The 25,075-nt window shown below is 37.8% G+C and overlaps 1 protein-coding gene across 1 annotated transcript in view; it reads right to left on the reverse strand.

The window, feature by feature from the left end:
• Positions 1–1,386: 1,386 nt before the first annotated feature.
• Positions 1,387–25,075, reverse strand: part of LOC137923052 (uncharacterized) — a 73,034-nt gene continuing 49,345 nt past the window's right edge. The window contains exon 19 of the mRNA XM_068766174.1: positions 1,387–1,464. Coding sequence (XP_068622275.1) covers positions 1,387–1,464 — 78 coding nt within the window. The remainder of the gene's footprint in view (positions 1,465–25,075) is intronic.

Consider the following 25,075-nt stretch of genomic DNA (forward strand, 5'->3'; position numbering starts at 1 on the left):
TGACGCCTTTCGTTTCTGAACTACTGCAGAAAAACTATAAAGAAGATAACTGAGAGAAATAAAAATTAGATCATAACTATTAAAATTAATATAGTGTCGGGGAAGACTAAAGGAGTTTAAAAATATTTAATAATAGATAATAAAATGTATGATACAAAAGTCAAAACACGAAAATAAGAAACAATAATGTTATAAATAATCTGTGGTACTTTTAATCTGATCTGAAAGATTTTATGATAGATGAAAGAAAGAAAAAGCATGAAAGATACTGTGAAGGAAGAGAAAAAACAAATGTTAATAATAAAGTATGTCTGAAAAACTTGTTATTCGAAATTGGAACGTCCCTGTTCGATACCAACGAAAAAGACAAAGGAAGGTAGCTTTTCCTCTTTGTATCGCAGCAACACGATTGGATGAAACCTTGCAGTGAACATCTTTTGGCTGACATGTTGACTCCATAGATTGACAAGTTTAGCAGTTTATATCGGTGTCGCATGCTTTGTCTGGTATCGGAAATGCGCCCCGTAGCGGAAGTGGTTCGCTGCAAATAAACTTTTCATGAAGCCGCAGTGTAATATTCACAAGCCGCAGCTTGAAGTCTGTCGGCTATTGATTTTCCTGTAGCTTCTTCAGCCAATTGCATTAGCGTACCCCGCCTACTTGACAGAACATGAAGCTACGAATAACATCGCTCGTACCATCTTTGCTTTCGGATGCAGTATTCAATTTTAATTAATCAAAACGTATTTTAATATAAAAGTACTAGCTGATCCCGCAAACGTTGTTTGCAAAAAAATTGATATTTTAATTTACAAATAAAAAATATGGGTTGATCGTAGAGGGGTGAAATTTTATGGTTGTATGTATTCTTGTATGCTGTATCATAAAAAAATAAAAACAAAAAATTTCGTCAAAAAAATAAAAAAATTTTTTTAAAGGTGATCAACCCTTATCACTTAGGGGTATGAAAAATAGATAGTAGTCGATTCTCAGACCTACTAAATACGCATATAAAATTTGGTAAAAATCGGTCAAGCCGTTTCAGAAGAGTTCAAGTTCGAACACCGTGACTCGAGAATTTTATATATTAGATTTAACTAAATTTATTTTATAATTTTTAACCAAATTCTGCATAAATGGACAAAAAATACTTATTATTCAATACACGAATAATTTAATAACAAGAATCCTCGGCAGTGATGTCGTCTGATTATTTTGATTTCATATAGGCTATATCTGATAAAGTGTATATGTATAAATTTGCATTCAACTTTATAATAAAATATATAGTAAGTTGATGATCAATAAGAGTTCTGTTAAAACTTTAATAAGAGTAATATATTTATATCAGCGGAGGGTGGAAGGCTTCTATCGTCCACGCAAAGTTTACCAGATGATTTCAGCAACGTGAATTAGTGCCGCGATCCTGTGGTACAGCGTGGATGCTGGTGCAGGATCGGGCACCTAAAAATAGGTTGATTAAAGAGGTTGTATTTATCTTGTGATTACCCAGAAAATTTTTCCAATAGACTATACATTCATCGGCTACTTCTTTGATGCATATTTATAATTTTGATAAGGCAGATGTTTGTGATCTACAAATTCATTTCCAAGACAATTCTATAGGATTTGTAAGTAGGAAAACACACATTACAACAACAACATACACAAAAATAATTGTTAATAAACATTAATTTATTATCACAGTGAGGTCAATAAAAGAAGTATCCTATAATATGTAGAATAAATATTTTTTTTTGCTTTACAAGCGAAGTATGAACTCTGTTTTACCTGATCTTCATCGACGGCGATCTATGCTTGCCTAGAAGACATCTATTCACTCTTGTCTTGAAGACTCCTAAGTTATAATTGGCTAGAAACAACCAAAGGCTCCGAGTCGGTACTTCGGTGATCCATCTTTCAGATGGCTATAGTATTCTATACATGACCGGACGTGTGGTAAATACAGGCTTAAGAGTTATCCTGGTGTAAAATACTGCAAAACCTTCCCCAGAACATCCAGCTTTTTGGCACCTAATTTAACTTTGGACAAGTTCCTTGAGTTACGCTAAATTTTGATATCTCTAACGTTATTAGGCTTTATTAAACGGTTGAGAAATATTTACTTTGATTGTTTATTTATCCTCTATTTCATTTTCTTTCTATCTCTCTCACTCTATTATTTCTCAAGTAAGTGCGATCCAAGTTAGTTAGATGTTTTGATTTATTATTGTATTTACAATTATATATTTATTTTTAGTATATATAAATAAATGTATGATGTAAAGATAAAGATATATTTATTAATTCAACATTGGAACTTTTGAAAAAACTCTTATTGATCGACAACTTATGTATTTACTTTTTCACTCTACTCTGATTCACCTCTCAGAACATATATAGATGTGAATGTAAATGTATGTATGTATATCCATCTACTGTTTCCATACTATATGGTTGTCTGTAAGAAATTGCCTCGAGTGGTATGACCACCCAATATACTTTTGTGTTTACTATTACGCAACTATATATATATTTCCTAGCGTGAACAATAAAGAGTATTAAATAAATAATATATATAGCAGTCATTCTTCATGTAATCTTACAGAATGATAATCTTTGTAAATGGTGAATAAACAGTGGTCATCATCACAGGCTTCACACTAAAGATTTTCAAAAGGAGAGGCTGGATATAACCTTCACACACAAATATATACACATATACATATAAAGTGTACTACCTGGAATCGAATCCGCGACCAAAGATTGTTAATTTCAGTTCAAAATCATAGTCTATCTATTGTTTCGGAAGCTGATGTAACAGTTAGGCCTGGTTGTTTTAAGGGTCCGGGAAGTATTCGAAATTTAAATTACAACATGTTCCAGTTTTGACAATGATCATTGCTCGAAGGTAGCAGTTAAATGTAAGGTAGGTTCTGATCCTACCTCGGATCGCCCTAGCTGTTAAACTAAACTAAACAATAATTTAACTCTTAAATGCATGACTTGTATTTATACCTTTAAAAATATATATCTTGCAGATAGATAAGTAAACTTCAATTCAGGAAAGAATAGAAATAGAAATTATAATACCTCTTATATTTATTTATTAAAAACCCTTATGTTGCAAATATACAACACTATGAATTTACTGTATACTGTATATTCAAAGTGGTATGTTGCAGTTTTTCATTATTATGCTTTTAAAGGTTGAATACCACAAGTATGAAACCAAAAAAAATTATACCGCATCCGAAATTTAACACATCGAAGTGATCCCAACCACGCCTACAAATTCGCCACGCCCGCGAAACAGGGCGTGGTAGTTTTTATATGTAACCCTACATAGACATCTGTTATCTGTACATAGCGAAGCATCCCGTCTGGCTTGTTCGATTCTTCCAGCCAACGATAGCATGCAAAATCAAGGCATAGAAACATCCTAGATTTACGACGTGTGGACAGAATTCAAACACACGTGATAGAGACATATATATTATTTATAACAAACAATATATGTATAAAGAGATATATCGTCGTCCTCTCCAAGAAAACATATATAATGCTATTGCAAACTTATTGTGTTTCTGACAAATTCGACATATATAGACAATGTTCCTTGTGGTTTTTTTTTAGGGTTTTTCTAATGTAAAATGAAGGAAACTAAATACACCTATCCCCCGATTTACACGGTACTTTCTTTACACGTTTTCGCTTTTACACGGTTTTCAAAATAAGTTTTTTTTTTGTTTTAATAACCGACTTTATTACCATCTCTCATAATGTAAATATTTCTGCTTCAAACATCGAATCAGCACAAATAACTTCGAGTGATGAAAGTGAATTCGAACCTTCGATTCCGAAAAAAAAAGAGTAATTTCTGACAGGGATAAAGGATAATAAAACACCTTTGGTTTTATTTTTTGTTCTTCTGTTTAATGTATTGTAATAAAATAAAAAAAAACAGTGTTTCCGTAATATATTAAATATTTTAACTTGTCAATGCATTTTATTTTTATTTCAGTGTACACCTAAAAATATTGAAAAAAAGATCACAACTGATTAATAGCAAAATTATGCATTTTCTGCAAGCTTTTCGATTTATACGGTTTTGACTTGAAAATTTCACGTTTTTCTCAGGAACGTATCTACCGTGTAAATCGGGGGATAGGTGTACTCGCAAATAGAATAATTAGAACGTGTAGAATATTGTAGTTATTTCTGGCTAATTATGTACTTTTTTGTGATTATATTTACGATTACATCTTATCACCATAACCTGTTTAAAAGAATCGATCACAAACTAAGAATATATGCCTCAAAAAAAACTAAAAATTTATTGAAATGTACACATGAATAATATAGTAGTACAAACTTATTGATGACGGTAAATACCAAATTTCACTCGAATAACATCGTATAGGATATTACTATCAAAAACATTTAAATTTAATTTCAATAAAATCTATTTTCATTAATAACTCAGATAATTTCTAGAATATATAAACAGGAATTATATACATGGATGAAGAAAAAAAATAGCTTTCATTTGGTATATAAATAAACCTTGTAAGTTGAATAATATGAAAGTTATTAAAAAAAATCTGTTTTACTATCTCTTGTAAAATACGATTTTTGCTATTACGGGTTTATTCAGTAGGGGCGATGATATAGCATTCAAGAGTTATTAGTTCATCAAATATATGGCAAATAATGTACACGTGATAAATTGGTTGAATTTCATTTAAAAGAGCAGCTGTTCAGTTTCCGGCTCTTCTCAACAGATCAGCGCTAGCCGGCGGCATCTTGCTGCTCATAATGTTAAAATAATCGAAGACTCAAAAGCACATGTAAGAAATTTTTAAAAGAATATATTTATTTGAAGTTAATACAATAGATAGAGGAATACATTTCCATGCTTTATTTATCAGTAAAATCCTTTGTACTGTAATAAGGTTCTTGGGTAGTTTTTGTGAAAAATTATTAGATGAAAAAATGAAGAATTCACAGTAATGTATTGTATCACCATTCAGTAGTTCACAAAAGAGTTATATATATATATATATATATATATATATATATATATATATATATATATATATATGGGAAAGTACGAAAGGAAATAAAAATCGATTTTATTGGGAATCTATGGGAGAAGCTACACCCATTTTATTGTATTGTACATATAAAAAGGTAACATTTTACGTTAAAAAGAGAATGTAAATATGAACAAAAATATTTAAAAAAAAAAACTTTGTAACACTGCGATATGTTTTCACATTACAAACATTTTTTTTACGTCGACATGTTTTTAAGCATAGGCAATGATAGATAGAAATGGACAGGTTTTGAACAATGGCATCTATTGTTTTTATTTCTGGTCTGAATATGTTTCGTGTTGTATTTAGAACACTAAATTGTTCCATCTCATTAAAATAAATATCGAAAGATATAGATTGATATGTTCAAAGATTAGAGTAGACTTAATAGTTACATAGATTAGAGCATCTCTACATATATTTAATACAAGCTAGCAGTCCGCTGGCACGGACTCTTGGTTTTAATAAACATTTATTTTGTCGCGGATACTTCGTGTCTGTCACAAATAATTGCGTAGAACATAATGTCATTAAAATACTTAAAGTTTTAATATATCTGTCAATTATATATTAAATTAAAGAATATGATGAGACCTGTAAAGGTGTTGAACTATTTGGTTTCGGAAGGCTTTAGACATGGAGTAAAGGTCACTTGTCAAATATACATACACACACACACACACAGGTAAGTGTAGTCGTGTGTGAGACCTCGCCATCTCATATCGATCCAGGCCGTTGGTGGCCAATAAAAGTCGTTGGCAGTGCTGTATAAAATATTAACGGATACTGCCCACCCCCAAAGACGTCGACGTCGTAAATATACGTGCGTAATGTGAGACGGTGGACTTTGACGGTTGTTGCACAAATACGACGGCATTCGCTTTGTGGAGACATATGTTTCTTTTAATTCTTTAGATGCCTCTCAGAATCTACTTCTGTACTTAGATTTTTAACAAGTGTTATACAAAAGAATTTATAATCAGAAGAATGATATTAAAATAAGTTACACAACAATCATATATGCAATTAAGGATTATATTTTAAAACTAGCCGATCCCGCAAACGTTGTTTTGCAAAAAAAAGTTTTTAATTAACAAATAAAAAATAAGGGTTGATCGTAGAGGGGTGAAAATTTAGGTTTGTATGTATTTTTGTATGCTGTATCATAATAAAATGAAAACCAAAAAAATTGTCTAAATAATAAATAAAAAAAATTTAGGGGTGGACCACCCTTATCACTTAGGGGTATGGAAAATAGATAGTAGCCGATTCTCAGACATACTGAATACGCATATAAAATTTGGCAAAAATCGGTCGAGCCGTTTCAGAGGAGTTCAAGTGCGAACACCGTGACTCGATAATTTTATATATTAGATTAAATCATCATTGTTTATACGAGTATGTACAAGTTATAACGCAGGTGTCAATGATATCATTTTGAAAGAATTTTTTTCTCAGATTATTTTGTACAATTTTACTTGTTTTTACTTCTCCTTTTTAGCCTGCTTAGAGATGGTCACGATGATCGGTCCTGCGCTGTCCGCGCTCACGACCAGCTTTTTTTTTTGTTTCGGTGGGGGAAATCTTCCGGTATTCAAGATGCCCTGCCTCTGTGGGGAGGACAGGGGTATGTGGGATTCCTACTCACTAAAACCCGGGGGGGGGGGGGGGTTAGTGGGTAGGAAGGTGGTCGCCCTCTGCGCTAAACGGGGGCTGCGGTATCTCCCGGTCAGGTATCGCCACGCGGTATTCCCTCGCGCCGTGCTATTTTTCGATAGCCCGTCCCGGGGTATGCGTGGATACGCTACCCCCGAAACCCTCGTGGTGCTGTCACGATGGTTCGAGACCACACGACCAGCTATCTTAACTGTGCCTTCGGTCTACCTGGTTGAGGGTATATCACGCCGCGTCTACCGCCTCGTGGTCAACACTCGACAACCATGTTAATTAAAAAACACATAATATATACCAATTAAATAAGCTGTGAATAAAAAAAAATTTGAATGTATTTATAGACTTTTATAATAACAATTTTAAAAATATTAACTAAGTAATAGTTCACCATACTTAATATTAATTATATAAAACTCTTAAATAAGACTGTATACTATGGATGCACAGACCGCGGCTCGCCGGTCGAATACTGGTGGCCCGCCGACAGCAAAAATAATACTCTCGTACATTCGAAAAACATTGAATTCTAATTATTATCAATTCTTTATTGTCTTTAATTTCCTATACTTCTGGCGGCCGGCCCGCCATCAGTTCATGATTTGCCCGAGTGGCCCCTAGTCTTAATAAGTCTGTGCAACCATGCTGTATACCAATCTTTTTACGTATATCATTATATGTTTTATTTTTACGAAACCTTCCTATACCCGCGCGTTGGTCTGAGAGACCGACAGAATGATTTTTCGATTTTAAATAAAGAACGAATTATGCTAGTTTAATGAACTTTCTAGTACTTGCCTAATTTGATACGACCTTGAAATTGACGTGACGCGTGACCTTGAGTGAGGGCCACATTTGGGTGAACTGAGCGTCATTCGAAGGTTAAAATTACGTTCCAACATCATCATCATCATCATTTCAGCTGTAGATCATCAACTGCTGATCTCCAGATCACCTACAGATTTCTAATAAGACTTTAAGGTTGTTTGCGGTCTTAATTTTCCAATCCATACGAAACTTAAAATTGTCATTTTCTTATTATAAAATTTTATACAAAAAATAAAATTGCAGTGATCATTTGTAATATTAAAATAACCGCTTTTTATTTCATGCATATGAATATGTATATAATACATGTCGTAAATAACTTTTTTAAAATTATTGCCTGTCTGTCTGTTTGTTTCGGCAAATCTCTGAAATGTATATATCGTTTTTGAAATGACTTATAATGGCAAGTAACTTGTGTATAAAGGAGTAACTTAGGCTACTTTAATTTCAGAAAGATTCTTATCTATACAAATAAATAAAATTTGAGTGTCTGTGAAATTGAAATAACAGTTTTATACTACATGCATATGAATATACCTAAACATATGGTACACTGACTCTGTTTGTTCTGCCTAATCACTGAAAGGATTGGACCAATTTTGTCTGTTTGTTTCGACTCTGTGTTTGGCACTAATCGGTGTAACATAACACCTGAAGATGCCCCGTGGAGGGGTGAAACACGTGTTGAGTGATTTAACGGTGGCAGTTGTGTGATTCGCATTGTTTGCCGCATACGCATTTATCAGCGGGCTGGCGGGCGGTGCACTTTGTTGCACGACTACCACTGCATGTGCGGAAGTGGCTAAATATTGGTCCTTTTCTTACTCAAACTTTTAATTTTGAAAGGACTTATACTGCAAGGTTGCTGATGTAATAAGGAGTAACTTAGGCTAAAATACATTTTCAAAAAATTCTGAAACGAAAAAAAAAAATATTTTTTTGTTAAATTTCACGCAGATGTAGTCGCGGGCACAGCTAGTTGTATAATTGTAAGTAATGTAATTGTCACACTTAAATATGTTAACGACCAATTGCTAATTCGAGTCCCGATTCCGACAAACTAAGTGCGAGTAGAACAATTGTCTTCTTAACAGACTACTTACTTCAAGTAACGTAGTAAGTAAGATTTATATAAAAAGAAATCTTTCGAACGTTAAGCAAGAAATAAATTATAAGAGAGTAAAAAGATAAAAATAAAGCAATATATAAAATGTAATACCTGTAAAACGAAAAAATGGTGAGGTATGAACGGAATAAATATGTGAGCAATAATAGATGAACGATTAATTGACATAAAGATGGAAGAAAAAACACGATGTAAATAATGTAATTCTGTGAAGAAATTATATTAATATACCTGTGTATCTAAAACGGGAATACGAGAGGCGCCCAGAAACGAGGGCCACAGAAAAAAAATGTGTACAAAACATGTTTAGAATTTCTAAAAGAAAGATGGGAGTGTGAAGTGATGGTTGAGGAAAAGATAGAAAGCGTCACCATCGCCGCCCTAATAGAAAATCTGATTCTGTTCATTATAACAGATTTGTTAACTTTTTGAAAACGAAATTCAGGCTTTACGAGTTTATTTTTATTTTTAACATTTATCATATGTCTTTCACTGTTTTAATATAATATATTAATATATGAAGCATAAATGATATGTTATTAAATAATTATAAAGAATAAGCCCGTTAAAATACCAATTTCTGTTATAAATAGTTCGCACAGATTTTTTTTATGTCACACACACCCACACACACACGCTCTCTCCCTCTCTCTCTCTCTCTCACACACACACACACAAATATATGTGTGTGTATATAAAAATCCGTAAGGCAAAATGTTAATCACTTATATGTAAAATAACATAGCTCTTATGTAACTATTGCTATAGCTATATTCAATGTACATACCGTCTGAAATAAAGCTATTTATATATTATTGTTTTTTTTCTTATCTAACAATTTAAATATAAAAGTTAATGAATGGGAACATTAAATTTGTACCCATTTTTATATTATCCTTATAAAAATCTCGTATTGCATGACTACAATGTATTTGTAATCCAAGACAATTGTATCTCGCGCGAGTTCCGCCGAGACGCATCTGAATCGCTTAGGGGCCGAGCATTACAACTTTGTCCATAAATATATAAAAGTTATAATTGTGTATGTCTTAAGGCATTTAAGTATTATGGAACGCGGTATCTTGGCCTACGAAACGGTTACATTTATAACTATATCAAATAAAGTTTAATATTTACAGTAACATAGTTTTTATTTTGTATACGTTTTCATTCGTTGCTATCTTATATGGATTTGTGAAGAACAATCGATGAACGAATGAATGATATTCAGAAGAAAAAAGGAAGAATGAAGTCAAGTCTCCATGTGCCAAAGACGGAAATCATTAATGGTAAATATTAAGCTAGATTCATGTTAAGTTACAAAAACTCAAATAACAAGTAACACACACATATATATATATATATATAAATATATATATATATATATATATACATATATATTACAAATAGAGATGTGGTCTATTACATATTAAGTATATATAGCTGTAATATTTTTACTCTTAGATATATTGCGATCTAGAGATTTTATAGGGGCAAATAATTTTCCTAAGCGCCCCAGTCTAAGGACGGCTAGTGATGGCAGTAAACTGTAGTATCGATACACACGAGAAACCTTAGCGCGCGGCAATTAGCGCAGTACATTATCGACATTATGAAGTCGAGACTGCACTATAGTGCTACCATTATGCTAGTGATGTGCTCGAACTATTGATGCAGTTTTATCGATTTAATATATTTATAATTCTTCTTGTTATTTTCAGCCGATGGAGCTCATTGCAAGGTATAGACCTCCCCCAAAGGTTGCCACGATAACTGGACCTTATATATGTCGTCAGTTCCACGTCACGTCTACTGGCTCTCTTCGAGTCACGTCGGTGATCTTGGTTCTTCTGCGAATCTTTTCGTTTCGTATTCGATCTCGCAGAGAAACTACGTACATAGCTCTCTCGGTGAATTTAAGTCTTCTTATAAGGCCCTATATATATATATATTCATTATTTTCTAATAAATTCCTCCCTTCTAGTTTTTGCAATGTGTATCAAGTAGTGTATACCAAATGTCGGAAATAAAGTATAAATAAAGAGTGAATTGATCTAGAAAAAGTAAGAAAAGGACCAATATTTAACCACTTCCGCACATGCAGTGGTAGTCGTGCAACAAAGTGATGACAGCCCATTGATAAATGCGTATGCGGCAAACAATGCGAATTACACAACTACCACCGATAAATCACTCAACACGTGTTTCACCCCTCCACGGGGCATCGTCAGGAGATATGTTACACCGATTAGTGCCAAACACAGAGTGATCTAGATGATAATATTAAAGTTAATGTCATTAAAAGCTAAACAGAGAAAGATTCTCAACTTACATGAGTGGTCATAATAAGTGCAAGCGTTCTTAATGACGTTGTAAAGTATATGCATATATGTTAAAGGCGCCTACAACGAGGTAAAGGCCTCCCTATATATAAATCCCTATAATTAATCTGAAAATTACTCTATAAATTAATCTGCATAATTATTCATATCTGTTATAAGATACTAGGAGAATATATATAGTGGCAAAAAAAGGAAGAAATATTGCATTTTACCTTCATAGAAATGTAAATAATATGGGGCGTCATTACGGGCCTAGGTTACGTTTAGTAAAAAAAAATAGTAACAAAGCTATCACCTGTTTATTGTTCTATAAAATAAATATGAATATATGAAATATATATTGATAGTTAAAATAATTATTAATGAATTATCGATTAAAATAATAATTTAATCGATATCTATCGATAAGTCGCATCACTATTCAATAGCAATGCTATAATTTCAGTACAAAATACAGCACTTACCCCGCTGCTTACTTTCGATACCGGCCCGTTCCGACTTACGTTTATACATGGTGTTCAAATAACGTTATTTGTTAAAACTAATATATATTCGTACTATTATTTTTACAAGTTATAGATATAACACTTTGAAATGTAAGGATTATTTAAAAGTAAGATATAATTAAATATAAACATATTAATTATTGATCATGTTTTTATACAGGCCGATGGGTAATATTCGTAAAAGCCTTATATAGCTGAATGTATAGCTTAGAAAGATTTAAAGCCTTCACACCTTTTTCAAATCATTCTGTATAAGTAATAAAAAGACCAATATTTAACCACTCCCGCACACCCCTGAATGCGAATGCGAATGATAATCTGTTACACCGATTAGTGCCAAAAACACTCTGTGCACATCATAACACATCATAGCTCCTGAAGATGCCCCGTGGATGGGTGAAACACGTGTTGAGTGATTTCTCTGTGGCAGTTGTGTAATTCGCATTGTTTTCCGTATACGCATTTATCAGCGGGCTGGCGGGCGGTGCACTTTGTTGCACGACTACCAATGCATGTGCGGAAGTTGCTAAATATTGGTCCTTTTCTTACTTAGGATGGACTTCCGCAAGGTAACGCCTGATTCCATTAAACATTCTGTATAAAGTGATCATTCTCAAATATGTTATATTAATTTATTTTTTTTCCTTTGCAATGCGATAGACTTAGAATTTCTGCAGTATAAAGTTTGCAGATATGTAATAAATAATATTTCATTTTTAATACGTTATTCAAATTTTAAAAACAGTTTTTTACTATATTATCATAATATTATTTATTATTCCTGAAACCATTGACTTTTGAATAGATTGTACCATATATTCGTTGTTTCAGGCCATAGACACCCATTGCAAGGTATAGCCTTCCCCCAAAGATATATATGGGGAGATATACTACTATCACCACGCTTGGCTAGGGTGATGATCGCAGTGTGGTATTATGGTACGCAGAGGACGCTGTTGTCCATCATTTGAAAACTTTTGTGAGCAAAGGCAAAGTAAATAATTAATGAACAAAGTGTTAATTATATAAGATTGTATCCATCGATAGATGCTTTTTTGATGTTGAGATTCTAGGCAAATGTTATATACAGTACTACCAACCTAAGAAAGTTTATCTGCTTCATCCCGGGAGTTGTAAAAGACAATTCCACTTTACTTTTTCATCACAGTCGTATATAATTCTATATGTCCTGAGTGTGAAGTGGTTCTTCGTGAATGTTCCATTGACCATCACCCCATCATCTTACATGGGTCTCCCATAAAGATTTTTAGGTAGACTATTTGTAAGCAAGCTGCATATACATGTGGCTTTTCAATAGTGTTACAAAAAAATGTATATTAATTAGAGGCATTTATATTTTTCAAAATTTGCAAATTTCGCATAAATTACGCATTTATACTTTAAAATTATTAAATTTGGGTAAATTAGTCATTTATTAAACAAAAATTTTTGTTTAGTAATTTTATTACTAAATATGAAAGTAAAATTTAACAAAATTTTAAAGTACAAATCTTAACATCAAACAATTTTAATTAATTAAAAAATAACATTGTAAAAAATAAAAAATCGACTTTTTAAACGTCGTTTTTTGGTCTGTACGACGAGATTTTATATGCAGAAGAAGCGTTAAGCGTCCACGCTGTTAATTGCACTATGTAATGCTGTTTCAGCAAAAAAACGAAAAGTTGTATTTGACGGCCAACAATATGTCCTGCACATTGGGATTTTTATTTATATTAATGGACCGAATAATTAGCCTATGACAGTGTGCATATTCATCAATTAGCTCATTTTGAGGAAGAACTTGGAAAAAAGAAAAATACCATACATTTTGCATTTATTCGCATCTATTTCGTAAATACGAAATTTCCGTACCCCTAATAATAATGTTTTTGACTTTCGAAACATCCTGTATATGGTAATGAGCGAGCACGTACAGTCGCGATGTATATTTAAATTTGATACCCGGCCTCGGTGCCGCGGTATATCGCATTCATTATACATACGTTTCTGTTTGTATGTATGTTTGCGCTTACACCTGAACGTCTGGCGGCTCGAGCTACGTGATGCGAATTGCTTCGCTCCCGGATAAAGCGATTCCCGTTCGGCTTTGCCCGGGGAAATCCCCCTTGCGTTTTTAATTTTGGAACGCATTTAACAATAACTTCATGGGTTTATTTGAAAAGAGAACCTATTCTTTGTTTCAATGACGATTTCTTTTACGCAAAATATAGATAATAAATTTATAAACATTTAAATTGGGCGATCGTATATGATGTTAGGTAACATTGAGTTTTTTTTTTAAAGTGCATATGTAGCCAGACAATGGCAACCGGGTGGAGTTTCTGTCCCCTTTCGGGGGCCCCGAAGTATGTGCTCAAGCGATCGAACACCAAAACAGCCTCCCAATTCGGTGAAACCTTTTATAGTAGCCCGTGAGTAGTCAAGGTGTGGTATTTAAAACCAAGTTCGTCACTTAAATCTGTGGGATCTGTCAACATTAGAGCAACATACATTAATGCATGTAAGGTCACGTGTTTTAGATTTATACAAGTGCAAATCATATATATGATAATATTATATATACTATTTGTAAATCTTAGTAAAAAAATTGTTCACATATAGCTTTTTCAAATGCTCCAATATAATTAAGATTATCTAAACGTATTTAAAATATAATTTTTTGATATGATTAATATGACATATTGCTAAATTATTTATATCTGGTCATTTAGTATTAACAAAATAGAGAAATAAAATGATAAAAATTAAAATGGACAATCGAATTAAAATACTCATTTTTGGATGTTTATTTTTAAATTGAACTAAATATAAATATTTATAAATATAAATGAAAAAATTCAATGAACAGTTTCTGATAAAAATATTTGACATTATTATTATTTTTATTTAAAATCTAGTTTTAAATAAACTATCTATTTTGATTCAGTCATTAACTGGAAGATGCTATAGCAGTAAACAATTTAAAAATAATATTCGAATAAGGAGCGAATATAAATATTAAACTTTATGTTAGTAAATAAATATCTATTTACATAATTTTTTTAATACAGTCTAGTATTATTTTATTGTAATTTATTATTTGAATGTAAAGAAAAAACTATTCTTAATTTCGGATAATTAGCGAATATAAATATTAAACTTTATGTTAGAAAATTAATATCTGTTTACTTAATTTTTTTAACTTAGTCTAGTATTATTTTATTGTAAATTATTATTTGAATGTAATCAAAAACTATTTTTAATGATGCCTAAAAAGGATAACTTTTAACGCAGCCATTATTTTAATTTTGAATCGCTTTTATTTTTTATCATTTTTATTTTACCACCAATTTATATGATCTCTGCACAAACACATTGTCTACATGTTTCATCTATCCGTACTAAAAATATCTATTTACTTAATTTTTTAATATAGTCTAGTATTATTTTATTATAATTAATTATTTGAATGTAATTAAAATTATTTTTAATGATGCCAAAAAAGTATAACTTTTAACGCAGTTATTATTTTACTTTTGAATCGCTTTTATTTTTTATCATTTTTATTTTACCACCAATTTATATGATCTCTGCACAAGCACATTGTCTACGTGTTCCATCTATTCGTACCAAAGCGTCGTTGTCGCCAGTTCGGGGAAAGAAATGTCTTTCTACGAGAAATAATTTCAGAGAAGCAGTTTCCCGGACGCAGTAACCATAAATATACCGTGTCCCGGGACGTTGGCGTGATGAGCGGATATAAATACATTTTATTGCGACACCGCGTCGATAAAATACGAATTTTTTTTATGTACGAAAATATAAAGGTCCCTTTAAGTGATGGTATAAGACACATCCTTCAACCTTGAGGTCCTGGTGTATTTTTTTCTTCGTTAACATAGTGGTCCCCGCTATTGGGAGCCTCTCGTACCCCCTATCTTGTGTGGGACAGGGACAATTTCAACATGATTTAATTTTTTCACATATTTTTTTATTTTCATTATCGTCTTTCATACATCGTTCTTTTCATTCTTGCCACAATTCTTCTGTCTTTCCCTTTCGCTTTGTAACACCTTTCATACATCCTTACTCTTTTACATTTTTATTTTTTTATATAAAGGATTATTACAATATTACTTTGTTTTACATTATTATTTTTTTATTTTTGTCGTTTTTACATTTTTATTTCTTTTATTTCTATCTATTACTTTACTTATTATTTTTCTACAGAGTAGGAGGAACTCATCTTTGGTTTTTTCTTCTCGTATCAGGGAGGCTATTGATTCCTCCCTGATTTTCACACCAGACCGGCACTCGAAGTCTAACCGGAGTCCCCCGAATGTGGGACGTTACAAGCATTGCAACTACCATGGTTAGAATATAACTGTGACATTGTTATACAAACGGTCTATGTATTACACTACAGTGTTCAAAAAGTAAGGTGAAATTGTCATTTATAACTTCCGGGCATAACGAAAGTAAGTTGTTTTATTTCCCAGGTGGTAGGACTGTCTATAATATTCGCCAAGCGTCTGTTTGTTAAAAGTTCTAATATCATTCAGCCGAAACCATTTTGAAGGATGTTATGATATATGATATTTACGTAAATACAATATATTTTATTATTCTTTTCAGCCGATGGATACCCACAAGAAGACAGGCTTCTCTCAAAGATCGCCACAATAACATGTAATGCCAACATCCAACGACTTCCTTTGACTTTGAATATGTTGGTCCACCTAGTAGGAACCGATGCGGCGTCAAGCAGATCGTGGTCGCTACTAGTGAACCTTTCTGCACTAAAAACCATCGGTTATATAAGCTGCAGACGCTACATATAACAAAACAAAATACAATAAAAATATGTTACTTTTAAACCACGATTTGCAGATAAAAAGCTTGATTGTTACACAGGACGTTCTAAAAGCACAACAGAAAAAATAATGAAAGCTCCCGTCCGCGAGTAGCAGACGCAATTACAGCTGTACAGCGCAGAAAGCACAGAAGTACTACCGTCCCTCCGGACATAATAAAGCGCATGCAATACCGTAAAAGCATACCCAGCTACGACTAAATATTTTAAGCTTCCGTCTGCAAACGGTATCGCGCAATAAAATGCAGGAGCACCCTGTATTATTAACTACACGTTCTAAGCGGTTATAAATGATGTATGGATACAATTTTATAATATACAAAGCCTGGAAGGTATCATATATAGTTACGTCTCCTTAAAATAATCTACAAAGTTAAAGAAGCTATTCAGAGTGAATTATTATAAGCGTGGAAAGGCTTCAAGATGGTGAATGTATAGCTTATTTTCTAGCAAAAAGCTTTAAAGTTTTTGCACCTATTTTAATTAATAACAAATTAAAGTGAAACTATTCTCTGTGGATGTTGTTGCTGTTAGTCCGGGGCCTTTCACAGCTTCAGCAGAGCTGAGTTCACAGAGCGGAAGGGTCCGTGAACTTAAAAACCAAAAAAAGCTGGTGAAGCGTATCAGTTGCATGAAGAAGTTCGCACGTAGTAAACCGCACTCTTTTTTGTTTGTGATGGTGTTGTGTGCATGCATGCTTGGGATGGCAGCGTGGACTACAGGCGAGCCAGCGAGAGATCCGGATCAAACATGGTTCGACCAAACTGTTCGTGGTTAGGGAGCGGGCGGCCGCTCTCTTACGGGTGTTGTGTGTGCTTCTTAGTAACTCCTACACATGCACGCACACAAACATACACCATACACATACGAATATATAATTCAGTTATTTCATTCTTATTTATTTTACCTATAGTCTTATTGGTATTTTACATTCTTCAGGAATCCTTTTATGACGCAAAAAGTGACAATTATAAATGATCCATTGTCGATGATGATATAAATCGTCTTCATCACCTTATCACTAAACGGACGCCTGAGCAGCGTAAAACAGATCACCACGATGATCTGTTTTACGCTGCCCGCATCTAGACTTCTCACGACTTTTACTTATGAGTAAAGAAACAAACCCAAAAGAAAAAAAAATAAAGTTTGTCTAAAATCTATTCTGAAGCACTAGCGGTTAAGGTCTAAAATATGTTATCAAGCTTCATTCTTATCACGAACACATTGTGAATTATATACGTAAACAACATCTTCTCTGCTTCCATTGACCAAAACAGTGAAATAAACCAGCAAATTTATGAGAAGCTCGACATTGCAGCTAAAACAAAGTTAAAAGTAACAAGAATTGTTAATAAACAAGAAATGTTAATTAAACTTAAAAATGAAGACAAAATAATAAAACGTGTAGAAATAAACTACTTTATTACAATTCATTAAAAGTAAATCCTAACATAAAACAAACATTTGTAAAACTGTAAGAAGGAAACATTCAAGCTTTCCGTTATGTATCGATCGCAGCAGTTTATCCAAACTAAAGCATTACCGTTACACGTGGATGTGAAACTCAAAACTAACAATAACAATACAAAAGTGATCGTAGACAAACCTACTTACAATGGTGAAGAATAAAAAAATCTCGAACTGAAAACTTTGATAAAAACTTCAATCTCAACTGGTCTATTTCTTTTCAATTGAAGCTATAACATCACATATGTTTACACACTGTTTAGAATTGCAGACTTAGTAACTTAACAGGATTACCAGCTTCGTCTACTTTATATTTTATCCAAATTTTGCTACAAAAATAAAAACTAAACTTACCAGTGACATCATTAAAAAAGGTTGCATTATAATGCTGCAAATATATCTGATACACAATGCTCACAAATATAGAAGTGAATGCCAAATTTATAATTCGATAAATCGATAGAAAAGTGAAAGAAGAATCTATAATTTTAAATTTGAATACAAAAGAGTTTTCTAACCTTCAAAATCTTTTATAAACAATAGGACAAAGCAAATTTATTAAACTACGAGAGTAATAAAGAAGTAGATATAAAATTCAAAACTGTACACGAAAATCTAATAGGCATGGAAAGGTGATTACATTAAAGTCGTAGTAAAATTGCAAGTTTTATTTAATGTCAACGGTGAAAAAATTCGGGTATTTTGAGAGTAAATATAAGAAATCTACTATAGTCAAAATAGTAGAATAAATCGAGTCCTTTGCCAATTTCTAGGTCTTAACTATCTTAGATTGAATTTTGTCTTTATGTACTTTTTCTAGTTTCTCAGTTGCAACTTCTTTCTTTATCCTAACTTCATTAACGAACGTATTGACAGCGTTATCTGGTGCCTTCGAATGCCTCATGTCCCCCTTTTTAGTAAATACATGTAATTTATTCGTGAATGTTATTTGTTTTGAGTTCCGGTTTCTAATATTTCCCTTTTTTGTCAACATTTGGCGCTTAAATCGAAGGGGCACTTTGCGTTTTCTATGCAATTTCGTCATCTGTATTGGTACCTGTAAAGAAAATAATTATAAGTATATTTTGTTTCTCTCGGTGATAATATATTAATCTGAGATATGGTTGTTTATGATGATTCTTACAATAAAGTTGAAGATGATCCAGAGCGTAATAGAGAGCATTATACTCGAAGTTTATGCGTGATTGAATCAGAAATGAGAAAATCCGTAGAAGGTCGACAACGTAGGTCAAAGAAGTAAAAAAAGGACCAATATATAGATACTTCCGCTATGTAGCAGTAGTCGTGCAATAAAGTGCACCGCCCGCCAGCCCGCTGATCAAAGAAGTGTTAGTGTTAAGTGGCAGTAAGCGGGTACAATCAGCGTCCATTGGGGCTGAAAGGTTCTAGAATAGCGACAATGAGTAGATACGACATATTAATAGTCGCGGCCGATCAACGTGATGATTTTTGGGGGAGGTCTATGCCTTGCAGTGGGCATATACCAGCTTATGTGATGATAATGATAAGATTTCATTTGAGGCTTAGTAGCCTAATGGTCGAGTCGGATTACAATCTTCTGTCGTAGATTCGAAAAATGACCTTCACCAATCCGGACTTGAACTGCAGATTATAGCCTCTACTCTCTCTACAAGTGATGCAAAACCAATTGACCTTAAAGGGTTCAAAGATCCAAAAAATCGAAATTTAATTTTCGCCAAATACACTTCACAAAAATAAAAACTTCATGTAATGAACACGATTTAATTAATGTTTCTAACTATAGTATAATTGGAATAACAATAGCACTTATATTATTAATTTTTTACAGAGGTCTAAGGACATTCTAATAACCTCAAGGAAATAGTACTAAAAAAACTGTGGAAAACGATCGTTGCTCAGTTCCAAGAAAGCCAACATGAACAGTGACAACAGTTATGAGGAGTTATTAGCAAAATTCGCTTGGAGTAAAATGGGCTACTGGATGTAATTCTTAAAATTTACAGAACTCTTCAAGAACAGAAAAGATGGAAGTGGAGACTGGTATGATTGGATATGACCCTTAGTCATAACAAATAATTAAGGAAATCATGCCTCATGAGAATAGTATAAGTCGACTTTACACACACAACATATAACATATATATAATTTAATGATTTTTACTAAAATTAAACTTCTTCTTTTTAGCCGATGGACGCTCACTGCAAGGTATAGGCCTCCCTCAAAGATCTTCGCTATAACGGGTACTGCAGTGCCCGCATCTAGCAACTTCAGCAACCTTATCTATGTGGTTGGTCCACCGAGTGGAAGGCCTCAACACCCCGCGTCAGTCCAGTAGAGCAGCCGGCGAGCGGGGCGAAACGGGTGGAAGCAGTAGTGAAGGATCCACCCGCAAACCCCCTGCCGGCGAGCCAGTGCGAGCTCCTTAAGAAATTAGACAGCCACGCGAGACTCCTTGAAGCCAATACCAAAGAATTGGAGGGCTTGAGGGAGTCTCTCGTGGCTGCAAAAGTACAAGAAAAAGTGAAGCCTCCCGGCACGTACGCGAGCGTGGCGGCCGGCCCGGCAAAAAGACCGCCACCGGGGTGCGAACCTAAGCACTCGGTGGCGGTCTCGTCGGGGACCGACACGGGCGAGCAGGTCCTGGGAAAAATACGGAAAGCTCTAAACGCCACCCAGACCGGCATAAGGGTCGACCGGATCCGCAGGGTGCGGGACGGTCGGGTCATCCTGGGCTGCGGCTCAGAGGTCGAGCTGGAGAGGGTGCGTGAGGGGCTGAGGAGGGCAGGCAGGGACCTGAACCTTGCAGAGGTCAAAAACAAGGACCCACTGGTTCTGCTCAGAGACGTAATGGCCTATAATACTAACGAAGAAATAGTAAAGGCCATTAAGACCCAAAATAAACACCTGCTGGTCGACGTCTCTGAGGAGGATCAGAGGGCGGAGGTAAGGTTCAGGAGGAGGGCGCGAAATGTGCAGACGATCCATGTGGTCATGCGCGTGTCGCCTGCGCTCTGGGGACGGCTGACGGCTGCGGGCTACATGCACGTGGACCTCCAGCGAGTGCGGGTGCATGATCACTCCCCGCTAGTCCAGTGCACTCGGTGCCTAGGTTACGGCCACACCAAACGGCATTGCGCGGAGAGCGAAGACCGCTGCAGCCATTGTGGTGGCCGGCACCTACGCGCCGAGTGTCCGGATCGGCAAGCCGGGAAACCTCCCGCCTGCCGGAACTGCCGACTAGCTAAGGCAGACCGGTGGGACCACGGCGCATTTGACGAAGACTGTCCTGTGCGGAGAAAGTGGGACACCATAGCACGGGCGTCCGTAGCGTATTGCTAAGGGCACCCAGGTGACTCACCGCACTCTCCGCGCAGGGCACCACCAGTACCGCGTGGCGCAGCTAAACCTGCAAAGGTCCAAGCTCGCTACTGCCGAGCTGATATGTGAAGCGCCGAAGAGAGGCTGGGCGTTCGCATTGGTCCAGGAGCCGTATATCGGCGCTATTGGCGAGATGAGGCACTACCCAGGGACAAGGGTGGTACAATGTGTCGCGCGAGGCAACGGGGAGGTTGTCAAGGCGGCCATTGTGCTATTCGACGACACTATCGATATCACTCAATGTCCCCAACTCACGTCTGGCAACGTTGCTGCGGCCAGGCTGAGGACTGGGGCTTGGGAGATAGGGGTGGTGTCCGTCTACCTGGAGCCTAATACGCCCGTCGGACCATACCTGGACCGGATCGGCTCGGCCGTGGAGGGCTTGGGGACAGCCAACGTGGTACTGGGTGGCGACGTCAATGCGCATAACACCTGGTGGGGTAGCCGGTCCACGGACCGAAGGGGGGAGGAGGTCGCAGCCGCCCTCGACCAACTGGGAGTGCACGTGTTGAACCAGGGGTCTGAGCCGACGTTTGATACGTATCGGGGCGGTAAGCATTACTCCAGTCGCGTCGACATTACTGCTTGCTCGACCACCCTGCTCGACCGAGCGGTGGGCTGGAGCCTCGTGGACGACATATCCTCGTCGGACCACAGGGCAATTGTGTTCAATCTGAAGTTTGAGAGGTCCCAAGGCACGGACGTCAAGCGGACCACACGGCAGTACACTACCCGTAGGGCAGACTGGGGCGAGTTCCATCGAACTGTCGCTCGGCTGCTATCGGATCGCTGTCTGACGCCTACCGAGGTGAATCAGATCACCGAAAAGGGGGCGTTGGACAGCACGGTCGGTCGGTATGTGGAAACCGTGAGGGACGCTTGCGAGTTGGTCCTGCCGAAGGTCTCCAAGCGGAAGAGGACGGAATTGCCCTGGTGGTCCGAACAGCTCTCTCTCCTCAAGGCAGATGTCTTGAGGAAGAAGAGAAGGATCAGGGCCGCGAGGCCGGCTCGTAAGGAGCTGGTCTGGCGCGAGTACTGCGACGCGAAGGAGGCATACCGCCTTGAGGCGAGGCGCGCTCAGACCCATAGCTGGAAGCGTTTCTGTGAGAGACAGGATCGCGAGACCATGTGGGGCGGGATCCACCGTGTGATGCGTCGCACGGAGGTGAGGCGAGAGGACGTCCCCCTCGTCCAGTCAGGTAAAGTGCTGGACGCAGCGGGATCAGCCAGGTTGCTGGCGGAGGTTTTCTTCCCGGAGGACGACCCCGGGAAGGACAATGCGGACCACAGAACTGTAAGAGCTAAAGCCGATGAAGTCAATTCGGGGGACCATGATGGAACATGCGACCCCCCGTTTACGATGGAGGAGCTCCGATGGTCCGTATCGACCTTCAACGCCAAGAAGGCACCTGGCTCTGACGGACTCACCGCGGACATCTGCCGTGCGGCCGTCGCCGTGGACCCCGTTCTGTACCTCGCGCTCTCCAACCGGTGTCTCGCGCTTTCCCACTTCCCCACGAGATGGAAGGAGGCAGTGGTCGTAGCGTTGCGGAAGCCGGACAAGGAGGACTACACGCACCCGAAATCCTACAGGCCCATCGGACTCTTGCCGATTCTCGGCAAGGTCCTTGAGAAAATGATGGTCCGTAGGATCCGGTGGTACACTGCACCGTATATCAGTAGCCACCAATACGGCTTCATGCCGCAGAGGTGTACCGAAGACTCCCTGTATGACCTGATCCAGCATCTGCGAACCCGGCTGAAGGAGAAGGAGATCGCAGTGCTGGTATCATTGGACATAGAGGGAGCCTTCGATAACGCCTGGTGGCCTGCTATACGGTGCAGACTGGCAGAGACTCGCTGCCCCGCGAATCTGCGGCGTCTTGTTGACAGCTATTTTAGCGATCGCAAGGTGTCCGTACGGTACGCGGGGGCAGAGTGGGCCAGAGAGACCACCAAGGGGTGCGTGCAGGGATCCGTAGGCGGCCCAACCTTCTGGACCCTCCTCATCAACCCTCTCCTGGAGGAGGTGGCAAAGACCGGGACACACTGCCAGGCGTTCGCAGATGACGTCGTGCTGGTCTTCTCGGGGCAGAAGGCCCAGGACATCTCGAGTCGGGCCAACGCCGTTCTCGCCCATGTTCATGAGTGGGGGGTCAGGAATAAGCTGAGGTTCGCACCACACAAAACCAAGGTGATGGTGCTAACCAACAAGCTAAAGTTCGACTACCCATTACTGAGCATGGGGGGTGAGCCGCTTGGACGGACTGGGGAGGTCCGGATACTAGGCCTCACAGTTGACGATAGGCTCACGTTCAACAGTCACGTGAAGAACGTGAGCAAGAAGGCACAGGGCCTCTATCGTCAGCTGTGCAGGGCTGCGAAGGTATCTTGGGGTCTGAACTCGGAGGTGATCAGAACGATGTATCTGGCGGTGCTGGAGCCGACGATTTTGTATGCAGCGAGTGCATGGGCGCCGGCGGCTAGGAAGCTGCTGGTCCGCAGGCAGTTGGGCGCGGTCCAGCGGGGCTTCGCGCAGAAGATCGCGAGGACCCACAGGACCGCGTCCCTGCACTCGGCCCTTATACTTGCCGGGTTGCTTCCCCTGGACCTTCGGGTCCAAGAAGCAGCCCGCTTATTTGAAATAAGAAAGGGTCATTCCCGGCAGGTGGTAAAGGACCGAGACCTGGAGGTACCGGTCAGCTACCTGAGACTACCACACCCGTCTGGTCAAGTTGGTGTGGAGTTCTCCTGTCTGGGGGAAAGTGCGGAGGAAGTCCGACTTGCCACCGCGGCTGCCGATCTGGTAATTTATACCGACGGCAGCCGCATAGAGGATAAGGTGGGTGCGGCGTTCTGCGTCAAGCGGGGCGCCGTAGAGTCATACACAAAGAAACTCAAGTTGGGCAACTTCTGCACCGTATACCAGGCAGAGCTGCTGGCTCTAGCTGAGGCAACAGGGTACGCGGCCGGCGAGTCGGCGCAAGTCTGTGCCGTACTGAGCGACTCGCGGTCCGCTCTCGAAACTGTCGCAAGATCGGACACCCTCCATCCCTTAGCGTTAAGAGTGAAGGAGAATGTAATGAAAGCGAGAGAGAAAGGGAAGGATGTAAGGTTGTTCTGGGTGAAAGCGCACGCGGGGATGGAGGGGAACGAGAGGGCGGACCAGCTGGCCAAGGAAGCGGCCCTGAAGAGTAAAAGACGACCAGAGTACGAGAGATGCCCTGTTTCATTCGTCAAGCGGCAACTGAGACTGGAGTCGCTCGACGAATGGAACAGGAGGTATGTGGAAGGAACGACGGCTTCGGTAACGAGGATGTTTTTCCCGGACGCCGTCTCAGCCTACCGCGTGCTCCGCAGCATCGAGGTGGACGCGGTCTCGGCCCAGCTCTTCACGGGGCACGGGGGGTTCTCTGAGTACCTTCATAGGTTCAAGCTCAAGGAGGACCCCTCGTGCTTCTGTGAACCGGGCGTGGACCAGACCGTGATCCACCTTGTGGCCCGGTGTCCCGCATTCGGGGGACTCCGGTTCGGCTTCGAGTGCCGGTCTGGGGTTCAAATCAGGGAGGAGTCAATAGCCTCCCTGATAGGCGGAGAATACCAGCAAGATTTCATAACCCTCTGCAAAGAAATAGTTAAAAGAACAATAGAAATAAATAAAAGACAAACATAAGTAAGTAACAAAGCGACAATAAAATGGGAAAAAATTAAGAAATAAGACTGTGATAAATAAAAAATAATTATAAAATAAGAAATCCAAATGTAAATAAAAAGA

This window comes from Battus philenor, unplaced genomic scaffold (assembly GCF_028537555.1).
Source record: "Battus philenor isolate CCGP_79_NKW_IND1 unplaced genomic scaffold, ilBatPhil1.0.hap1 SCAF_20, whole genome shotgun sequence".
NCBI lineage: Eukaryota > Metazoa > Arthropoda > Insecta > Lepidoptera > Papilionidae > Battus > Battus philenor.